The sequence below is a fragment of the Schistocerca americana genome, chromosome 1 (assembly GCF_021461395.2).
Source record: "Schistocerca americana isolate TAMUIC-IGC-003095 chromosome 1, iqSchAmer2.1, whole genome shotgun sequence".
NCBI lineage: Eukaryota > Metazoa > Arthropoda > Insecta > Orthoptera > Acrididae > Schistocerca > Schistocerca americana.
In genome coordinates, this window is record NC_060119.1 from 517,973,014 (window position 1) to 517,984,688 (window position 11,675).

An 11,675-nucleotide genomic window follows, 5' to 3' on the forward strand; every position below is an offset into this window, starting at 1 on the left:
TTGCATGTTATATCTTTGTTGCAATTCAGCCTGTTTTGAAGCTTCAGCACAATCGGAATACTTTAAGGTACTAGCTTTTAAAAGCGTTATGGTCTGAGAGTAGGTTGTGGGTTCCATAAAAGGTGTTCCAATTCTAAAACTTTTCACAGATTATAGTGTTACACAGTATTTTCTGTACACATATCTCTTTTTCATGTGATGCATAATATTCCATCAGCATAGTTGCTGTAGCGTGCCTGGTAAAGGGCCTATCGTCACTGACCACCTCTACTCGAGGATCCGAAGTTCATTAAACCCATTGCTGGCCCAAACTGGCCAAGCCATCTTCTACAAATTCATCAAGTGTACAATCACTGTTTTCATGATACTGTAAAGTATTAAAATTACAGCGTATTGAGATCTTTTAATGCTACTGAATACACACACACACACACACACACACACACACACACACACACATACACACACACCAAAAATATTGGATCAGAAAAACTCTCAGCATTAAAGGAAAGGGCTGCTGAACAAGTAATGAATACTTCTTTTTTTCTTTTCTTTTGTTCACTGGCCAATTTCAATTTAAAAAATGTCAAATTTCTTTGTGGGACATTGTGAAATATTCTGGCTTCAGGCCCTATATTTTCATGAAGTTCGATAGGTGGCGGTGCTATACATAGCCTAATAGAGGTGTGTTCCAAGCAGAGAGCTGCCATTTAGTTTCTTTTGGCAGAAAACCAGAGCATCAAAGATATTCATAGGTGCTTGCAGAATGTCTGCAGAGATCTGGCAGTGAACAGAGCACGATGAGTTGTTGGGTGAGGTGTCTGTTATCGCACAAGTCGCGCATATCTGTCCACTCTCCCACAGGCTGGCTTGCCATACACGGCAATGACTCCTCCGTTGTTGGAATGTATGGACACTCTCATTCAAGGTGATTGGTAGGTCACAATCAAACACCTTGCTGCTCAGCTGGACATCTCTGCTGGTAGTGCTGACACATTCATCTACCAGTTGGAGTTGCATGTCCACTGGGTTCCTCACTGCCTAGCAAAGCACCATAAAGAGCAATGTAGGACCATCTGTCCATCTGTGCTGAATTGCTTGTGTGTTATGAGACTGATAATGAAACATGGATTCATCATTTCGAACTGGAAACAAAACAGCAATGCATGGAGTGACGCCACACCACGTCTCCTCTGAAGAAAAGATTCGAAACTGCTCCCTTAGCTGGTAAAGTCATAGTGACAGTCTTCTGGAACTCTGAAGGGGCTATTGTGTTTGATATCCTCCCTCATGGTGCAACAATCAACTCTGAAGTGTATTGTGCTACCCTCAGGGAACTGAAGAAATTGCTTCAGCGTGTTCATCACCACAAAAATTCAAACAAACTTCTCCTTCTCTATGACAGTGCAAGGCCTCATACAAGTCTGCGCATCTGAGAAGAGCTCACAAAACTTTGTTGGACTGTTCTTCCTTATCCACCCTACAGTCGAGACCTTGAACCTTTCGACTTACATCCGTGGGGCCCAATGAAGGATGCACTCTGCAACAAACAGTATGGATGATGGGGAGTTTATTGATGCAGCAAGATGTTGACACTGATGATGTCAACCAATAGAGCGGTACCATGTGAATGTACAGCCCCCCCCCCCCCCCCCCCACCAAGTTGGGTGGCATAAGGCCTTTGCATTGAATGGAGATTATGTTGAAAAACTAGGATTTTGTAGCCTAAAGAGTGGGGAATGATATGGTGTCTTTGTATCTCGAATAAAACCAACCTGCTTTGGAAAAAAAAGTGTTGCATTACATCATGTGCGTGTCATTTGCGTTTGTGCGTGCGTGCGTGCGCGCGCGCGCACGTGTGTGTGTGTGTGTGTGTGTGTGTGTGTGTGTGTGTGTGTGTGTGTGTGTTTTTGTTTTCCGATGAAGGCCTTGTTGGCCAAAAGCTTACTTTCCGACAGTCTTTTTGTTGTGCCTATCTGCGATTGAGCAACTATTCTTTTCATAATATTGTCATATTCCATACTGGGTTTTACATAGTTTGAAGTGGTTAAACTCTATGAAATACTGCAAGCTGTACATACAGCAATTCATTGTAATAGTGTATTTTATTGGGAGAGAGTCCTGATTGTCTTTTTTTTAATACCACAAATAGGTGTTGGCTTACTCAAGCCATAATCAGACAAGATTTGCTTGGTAAAAAAGTATTTGTGTATCTTAAAGCTTAAAAGAGTAAAAGTAACATATTTTATAAAACTAAATCTAACATTAATTAGCCTCATACATACAGCCATTCTGGCTAATCTCAACTTCTTCCATGTGCCTTCTTATTTCCTCAGCCCATTTCGTGGTCACATATAGTTTGGTTATGTAGTTTATACAGATCTTCAATTTTCCTCATCTTGCATGTACCATCGTTTCTTTATTGCAGTCTGAGGATCTTTGTTAAATTTTCTCTTTTTATTCTTCTCTAGTTCTACCATTTCTCCTTTTTTATTCAGCTTAGGCATTGTGAACTATAAAATACTGCTGGCTTGACAACCATGGGGCATGTATTATTGATAATGTTTTATACTATATTCACAATGTTCTGTACGTATATAACTATTGTTTGTACATCATGGTGAAACTATTTGTGGGTTGATTATCACATCTGTTGGTGGAATAACATACTTAAATTGGTAATGTGAATATTTGTAGTCAATAGATGACGTCGACATAATAAATTATTATTATTATTATTATTATTATTAAATGAATAGTTATGAGGTCACATACTTCTGTTCACAATATGTCCATTATTAAGAAGAGGGACTGGAAGTCACGCAGGACTAACAGGAAGGGGCCACTGCAGCAGAGGGCATGTAGTTGGATCTTTTAGAGCAGTAGTGAAGCTATTCTGCTGTCCACTACAACAGTGATGGAGACTTTGTCTGGAGGGAGGATTGTTTGGTCAGGATCAGTTAAATACTCGTGGTCTATGACTCCAAATTCTTGTTTCCTGTCTTGTAGACTGAAATAAATGCTTTCCAACGACCTGATCTACATTCAAGATGCTCCCTTAAAAAGTTATCCAACCTATTGATTTTCTGTTTTGAATTGCTCTCATGTGAACTCTCCACAACACACATTCTTTGTTCCTATAAGACAAGTGATTTGAGACTCCGCTATAGCTGTCATTCATCTACCTTCTCTATGATTAGAGCAAAGAGCTGTTACAAAAAGCTTGAAAAGCTACTGACTCTTGTAAGATTTGCTAAATATGTAGGATATAAGCATTATTATTTTCATTTTTCTCTTCATTCAGAAACAACAGTAGCAACAACATATGGTTACTGAAGGGCAATTTGAAAACAGGAAAAAGGTTAAAAGTAAGTTCATCATAATATTTTTATTACATTATCAGATTGGTTTATTTATTCTTATTCTAGCGCACTGCTGTGGCTGTGACATGTTCTCATGAAACATATCCGTACCTGTTTTAAGAAAAATATCTGTAGCTACAGCAGCAGGTATTTCCAATTGCATTATTCAAATAACAAAAAACTTTTCACATCTGAGTTTCTTTTGTAGGAAGAGGCAAAGTAACAATGAGCTATCAGAATTTCTCATTTTCCAAATTGCCCTTTCCTGTAGTATTTGGGAAAAAAGATACTTAGAGTTTATCTTAATATTATTCCATATTTGTAGATTTTTGTAAGAAAATGACTTTTAAAGGTTGAAATATGTTTGTTAGATGAAGGCTCTTATGTGTTGTACACAAACATTTAAAAAAATTTTAAATGCAATTTGAAATGGTTGGACATTTTACTCATAAGCCCTCAAAAATGGCAAGATTTTACAATTAATAATTCATAAAAGTGGTTGACAGTTGGATTTTTTTTGTGTATGCCTGTTTTGTTATTTAATAAGCTTGCACTATATTTATTGGATAGAGGGACTTTCCAGTTGTTGCCTTCATTATTTGAAGATGAGATTTGTTGTTATAAAGTAAAGATGAGCATCTAGTAAGCAATGTTTTCTTTTTGGAAATAATTAAATGAATAGAGAGTTAAAAAAGGTTTGCTTCTTTTATTTTAAGTACAAAATCCACCATCCCATATTATCTGACTGACTGTTGAGTCTTCAAGGTGTGGAGGAGATGTGGAAACTAGAAATATGCTGAAAGTTCTTAACACAACTCTTTCTTGACACAACTCTCAGTTTCGAATCATCAGTAGCACTGTGCATGATTTCCAGTGACAAGATTTAATGACTTGTTTTTATGCAGGTTTGCTGTAGTGGAAACCAGCTACATGAACATGGTAGTGCTCAGTAACCACATAAACTGATAAATTGTTGTTTCTGACCTCATCTGTGGCAGACTTGAGTGGATTCTTGATTCTGGCCTTAAAAATATCTAGGTCTTAGTCCTTAGTAGTTATTTTAGATATTCTGATATTTGTGCCAACTATGATGACCTCTTTGAAGTTTCTTTTGATAACTTCTTATCCACATTTTTGCATTTGTCTCTGTGATGCCATTTGCCTGGTTTATGAGCTATCAGACAACCATGACCCTCATACAGACTATGTGGTACGTAGATAAGTTAGGCATGGCATGAAAAGAACTCTTTATCATTATTAATTTCCTAGTCTTTACATAACTGTTTACACATTCACATGAGGAAATCTCTCTGTGTATTTTCAGGATTAATAAAAGACAGAATTAATAAGTGCTTAGAAGTTGAATTTATTGGCAAATCGGAGTAGGATGGAGGAGTGTCCACGGTTGTGATTCCACTCAGGTGTTGCTGAAAGATACATTTGATTGTGACTGTAATGTTGCAATCAAATTCCAGAAATTTGTTATGAATGATTTCCATTTCCTTGCTACTGCTGTAACATGAATCATAGTTGCTCCTTTTGCAGTTTGCCTCTGAGGACAAATAAGGGCAGAACTGTACAAAGTTACATAATTATCAACCAACACTTTCATGCAAATAATTGAAAAAATAGCAATAGATAATTTAATGACAATATTATGGAAAGGATTTTTGCTACTCACTATATAGTGGAGACGCTGAGTTGCAGAAAGGCACAACAAAAAGTCTGTTAAACAAAGCATTCAGCCAAACAAGCCTTTGTCAGAATAGACAACATATATACACATACTCATGCAAATGCAATGCCAGAAACTGTGGTCATGTGTGCATGTGTGTGAGTTGCATTTGCTTGAGAGTGTGTGTATGTGTCATCTATTATTGGTGAGTAGCAACTATAGTATTGTCATTATTTCAGTGTGGATTTTCCAGTAGATAATTAGTTGATTGCATTAATTTTACAACTTGATGTCTGCTGCAGATCTATTGCACGTAGTGTTCAGAACACATGCCTTTCATCAAAATAGGGGAAGTAGTTGCTTTCCTTCATGATATGCAAGTAATTAAATCAAGAGATACAAGTAAACTATTATTGTAACTTAGAGTCTTGCCAAAAGTAGGCTATACTGTGGTGTGTTGTTTGATGTTCCACTATATGATATCATCTTGATCAAAGTTGTATGTTCGTAACTATTCTGAAACTTGTAAAATGTTCATAGCTCTTTATGACCTGCAGCCAAATCTTATTTGAGCTTCTTCCAGCACATGTACTTATAGTGAACTATTAAATAATACAGGATGTCCCAAAAAGAATGACCCAATTTTAATAGAATTATTTATTCGGAAGAAGGGCTTAACACCTACAAATTGCATACTAAATTACTCAGAAAAGACAGAAGTTTATAAAAATACATCATAAATGTTCAGTATGTCAACCATTGGCTTCACGGACAACATATAGCCGATAGCCGAATTCATCCCAAACTGAGCGTAAGGTGTCTTCTGTCACTGAAGCTGTAGCAGCTGATATTCTGGTTTTTACTTCATCAATGTCACAATGTAAGGGAGGAACATCGAATATGAAACGCCGCTGAAATGCGATAATTGATTGAGTAAGACTAAATTCAATAACACAATGCGCCTTCTGTTGCGCGGACACCATATTGAGCGAGATTGGATACAGTCAGTGCTCGTAGCAACATCTAGCGGATTTTTCCTGAAACTCTAGATCATGCTGATTACATCTAGTGCTGTTTCAGTTACCTAGCGACATTTGTCTCAATATAATAACTTAAAATCGGGTCATTCTTTTTGGGACACCCTGTATTGTGTGTATCTTGGTTTGAGTGTTTCTTCATATTTAAAAAAAAAAAAAAAAAACTGGAATCAGATTACATAAATTTTGTTTAGTATTGTCCAAACTATTTTTCTAGTTGTGTGGAGGTGGCCCACGCTTAGGAGTTTGGCATTTGAGATCTATGGAAGTAACGACGACATTCAAATTAGAAGATTATGGGATCCATGTGGCAATGTTTTATGACGATGGAGTGATGGCAGGTGGTGCAAGTCCTTATTTTTACCAGATGAATTTAAGTGGTGATATCTTGGCACAGATACCTTCATCTTCAACAACTGTATATTCAGCTGTGTATCAAGAAGAACCATTGAAGGTAAGGATTAAAATGAAATGTCCACATTCTTCCATGTTTTTCAATATTTTCTGAGCAAGACTATGCCTTATGATGACTGTGACTGTAAGTAACAAGAGTCATTGGCTGTATGTGACTCTTAGATTAGCAATTATTTTAAACAAGGACTTATACACTGACAGAAAAAAATCGCAACACCAAAAAATAATTAATGTAGAGTAATGAAATTTCGGGAATACATTTGTCTAGGTGACATACTTAAACGATTAACATTGCAAAATCGCATAGTATCGTAAGCACGAGATAAGCCTTTGCAAATGCTGGTGTATTAATAACCAGTTTAACTACCAGAATGGTGAAGGCAAATATGCAAACATGTATGCATTGTGATGTGCAAATGCTGGACGCCAGTTTGTGGGCTGGAGTTCCATGCCTGTTGCACTTGATTGGTCAATTAAGGGACCGTTAATGCAGGTTGTGGATGACACTGGAGTTATCATCCAGTGATGTCCCATATGTGCTTGATTGGAGACAGATCTGGTGATCAAGCAGGTCAAGGCAACATGTTGACACTCTGTAGAGCATGTTGGATTACAACAGTGGTATGTGGGTGAGCGTTATCCAGTTGTAAAAACATCTCCTGGAATGCTGTTCATGAATGACAGCACAACAGATTGAATCACTAGATTGACTTATAGATTTGCAGTCAGGGTGTGTGGGATGACCATAGGAGTGCTGCTGCTGTCATACAAAATTGTACCCTAGACCATAACTCTAAGTGGAGGTCTAGTGTGTCTAGCACACAGACAGGTTGGTTGCAGGCACCAAGTCAGAAAAAACTGTCATCAGAAAATGCAACAAACGTCCACCCTGTCCTTTAATTAGCTCTCGCTTGACACAACTGAAATCGCAAATAGTGGTCGTTTGGGATCAGTGGAATGCGCCCTAAAGGGCATCTAGCTCAAAGTTGTCCTTGAAGTAACCTGTTTGTAATAGTTCGTTGTGTCATTATGATGGCAACTGCTGGCCAAATTGCTGCTGCAGTTGCACTACGATGCACTAGAGCCCCATGCCAAACACTTGGTGATCCTCTCGGTAGTGCCAAGTGTCCGTCAGGAGCTGGTTTTCTTGTGGGGATGTACATTCTCGTGGTCACCGCTGCCAGCAATCATGTACAGAGGCTATGTTTCTGCCAGATCTTTCTGCAGAATCACAGAAGGAATGTCCAGCTTCTCGTAACCCTGTTACACGTTGTCTCATGTCGTCTTCATTGCCTTAAAGGCATTCTTGACTAACATCAACTCATCACATCCAATCCCATAGGAAACTAACACTCACGACAATTACAGCATGTATTAAAAGCAAATCTGATTTGCAGCTTCATTGTAGCACTACTAGTGCCATTCTTATGTGACTGGCTCAAATCTGAATAGATGTCATCTTCCAGATGTGGAAACATGCCTACCAACTTCCATTTATGTTGTACAACTCCTTCTTGGTGTTGTGATTTTTTTTCTGTCGGTGTATTTTCAGTTGTTATTGGTGAAATCGTCAGCATTGTAGCTGTATAATGAGAAAAAAATAATAGGAATCACTTATTCTACCACTTTGCAAATATTTACTATATGCACCAATCATGCTCTTTACTTTTTGTAATTGGCTTCCAGTAGCGAGATTAACTGAGAATTTATTTTATCTTATTTTCGCAAACATTATAGGAGGAACTAGCCAGATGTTTTTAAACATGGGTATCTTCCTCAAGAAACATAAAGCTGTGTTTTGAATCTATTGTGAAGAATACAGTTATGTGATTATTGAACAAGAAGTAATATGCCACAGCACAGTAGCTGTATTTTCCTATTTGCTTTACATAAAAATTTCTCATCCTTGTTTTTTATAAATCCTCAAATTTATTTGTTAGATACATGAATTCAGGAGATAGCTACAATACTCCCAAAGGACCAAAAAAATCTGCAAGATATGGTGATAGCATTCATCATTCTCTGTTGATAATTTGGAACTAACACCTTATACAGACATATGAATATACATATAGTATGTGCAATTATTCATTTTTTCAAGATAATTTGGCTGTTACAGTGATTCTGTGCAATTAATAAAAAAACTAAAATGGCAGATGATGTACTGTATGATCTTTTTTTAGCATAACACTTGAGTTCCTTATTTGAATCATATTTAAGTAATCTATTAATAAATAAAAAATACTTAGGTAAATGTTTGACCTTTTCTCTTGTCTTCAGGTCATGTGCATTGCGGGCTCCAGTTCCAAAATTGATTTGTGCACAAATTTCAGCTACAGAGACCAGATACTCAGTTTCGCTCCGTGAATACAGAATCTAATTTTTTGGTGTAAACGGAGAGGGACTGAGATTGCGTCTCTGCTTTTGATACGTATTACTGTGTGCTGAGAAAACTTTGCAACTTCATTTAGTGGTAAGAACCCGAATTTTTTACTAAATGATGAAGAACTTAGAAATTCTTTCTAGATATTGAATATATCAGTGTGCCTGGGTCAAAGTAAGATTGATGTGAGATGAATTTCATATATTTGTAATGAGAAAATCTTGACAAGTTGCAGATATATACCGAATTTTGAAAAGAAGAGGGAGATGATATGTGTTGCAAACTTTACTTGTAGATTTGTTTGGAGTTCCCTGCAGACACAACATACTTGAAAAAGTTGGTGACTACTAGTGCAGATTCGTGTTAAAGAAGGAAATGGTGCTGTATTTCTTGTCAGGAAAATTAAAAAGACTCATCCCTGTGTGTAATATATGATCTTTGGTAAATGTGTTATTTGGATAATATCAGTTAGTAAGAGACATATACCTGTATTGTAGCAAACAGATGTATGGAAACTGGAAGTAGATACTATAACTTTTTCTATGAAGTCATGAAATGTGCAAATGATACATGCGTTTTTATGAATAAGTGTGCAGTGTACAAAAGTATTGTGTGGAGAAGAAAATTATTTTCTGTGTATTTTGATTTTTAATTGTTGTCACTGGAATGTGTTGTGTCTGATTTCTAACAGAGATAAACCAATATCTTTTAACTAATGTTAACAGTTCATTGCAAATAAGTAGCATACAGAGAAGGTGATTACACTGGGCAACAAAAAAAGATTTTTTTAAAAAAGTCTAGGGTTTTCCCGCTGAATTAGACTAATTTTGATGCCCTGAGTCCGAAAAAGACCTTGGTTTTGTTCTATCAGGTCAGGATTTTTTGCTACAGAAATTTTTAAAAATCGATTTTTCGTAAAAAAACAAATTTCTTTGTATCATCTGCTGAGAAACCCCGGAAGATTTTTTCCGTTTTCCTCAAGAAATAAAAGTCAACGTATGCAAATTCATTAAGTTTTTATTTACTCCATCAAATTAAATAAGCATATTTATCATAATATTAGTATAACAATGAGCGTTACGTGACACAAAAGTTCAGAGTTCACAGCATGAATCGGCGTTTCTTCGATTCCCGTTTGTGAGCAGCTGCTGGGTTGCCTCTCTTCAGCATCCAGCAGTAGTCCGCCATCATGACTGCGTCCCACCTCCCCTGGTACCTATCCTCCATTTGGCGCATGTCCTGATGGAACCTTTCTCCCTGCTCGTCGCTCATCGCCCCAAGGTTTTCAGGAAACTTCTCCATGTGTGAGTACAGGAAGTGCATCTTTATACTCATCAAACACCCGAGCTTTTGAAAGGCCTCTATCATGCTGCTGATGAGTCTGGCGTGGTTTACTGCCTTCGTGTTCCCCAGGAAGTTGTTCACCACCTGCACAAACGATTTCCACGCGGCGCACTCTAACGTGTTCATGGAGTTTTCGAACTCTGTGTCCTTTATGAGCTGCCGTATCTGTGGCCCATCGAAAATGCCGGCCTTCAGCTTCTCAATGGTCAGTCGCGGAAAGGCTCGGCACAGGTAGTGGAAGCACCTCCCATCCTTGTCCAGAGCACGCGTGAACTGTTTCATTAACCCAAGCTTCATGTGTAGCGGTGGGATCAATATCTTCTCCCGGTCAACAAGAGGTTCGTTTATGATGTTTCTCGCACCAGGTACTAACTGCTCTCGTGGCGGCCACACTTTCTTTACATAGTGCTGGGCTCTGTCTCGACTGTCCCACATACATATAAAGCATGGGTATTTCGTGAACCCGGACTGCTGACCAAGTAGAAAGTTCACCATCTTGAAGTCGACGCAGATGATCCATTGGTGCTGCTCATATTGGATTTTGTCGAGCACGTACTTCACTGCTTCATATTTCTCTACGAGAGTTGTGGAGTGAGCAAGAGGGATTGAGACGAACTCGTTCCTGTTGTGGAGGAGCACACACTTCAAAGAGCGCTTGCTGCTGTCAATAAAGAGTCGCCAATCTCTCGGATCGTATGTAGGAGCCCCGAGTTTAACAAGAAGACTGCGACATCTCGGCAGTACACTAGGTCTTCCTCCTGGCAGAAGTAGCCCATGTAGTCCTCATGCCTTCTACGAAAGAAAGTGATACGCGCGTCCTCGCCAAGTAGATTTTTCTCTTTGAGTCTGGAGGCCATCAGCTCGGATGAAGTCTTCGACAAGCTGAGATCCCGAACAAGATCATTAAGCTCACATTGTGAAAAGAGCTGCCGACCATCTTGTGCTTCATACTCCTCGTCTGCTATATATCCTCCCTCATCTGCAGTGGTGGCCTCGTCGTCGATGTTAGGAAGCTCTGTGAACGCTGGTACAGGAATTTCTTCGCAGTGAGCAACTGGACGGCGGGCAGATGGAAGGTCGGAGTACTGGAGGCTGTGCCGATTCTTCCGGTTGATGCCAGTAGTATTGATGGCGCAGAAGTAACAATCCGATGCATGGTCCAAGGGCTGCCTCCAAATCATCGGAATCCCAAACTTCAGTGAAGTTTTCGTGCCATTCGTCCACCGCCGGAGGTATTGCACGCACTTCTTGCAGACCGTGTGCGGTGCCCAGGGCTTATCTTGGTCACCCAGCTTGACTTGAAAGTAAGCCTGGTGGCCGTTCTTCACAAATCCCGTGATGTTCTTCCTGTCCACTGAAAGCGTGTATTCTCCGCAGATGTAGCAGAAAACGTCTGGATTATTCATGCATGAACGTCGCGCAGAAGCCATATCAATCTGAAATAGTAATAGAAATATGCA

At 38.8% G+C, this 11,675-nt stretch overlaps 1 protein-coding gene across 4 annotated transcripts in view; it reads left to right on the plus strand.

Moving 5' to 3' along the window:
• The window catches only part of LOC124605282 (THO complex subunit 6), a 54,816-nt gene extending 45,233 nt beyond the window's left edge, over positions 1 to 9,583 (plus strand). The window contains exons 5-7 of one of the 4 annotated variants that reach the window (XR_006978632.1): positions 6,292 to 6,528; positions 8,769 to 8,961; positions 9,107 to 9,583. Coding sequence is in view for 1 of the 4 variants with exons in the window: in XM_047136863.1 (XP_046992819.1) it covers positions 6,292 to 6,528; positions 8,769 to 8,855 (324 nt within the window). In the remaining 3 variants the exon portion in view is untranslated. Of the gene's footprint in view, positions 1 to 6,291; positions 6,529 to 8,768 lie in introns of all 4 variants that reach the window. The other 3 variants (XR_006978631.1, XR_006978633.1, XM_047136863.1) reach the window with 3 other exon arrangements.
• Positions 9,584 to 11,675: the final 2,092 nt, after the last annotated feature.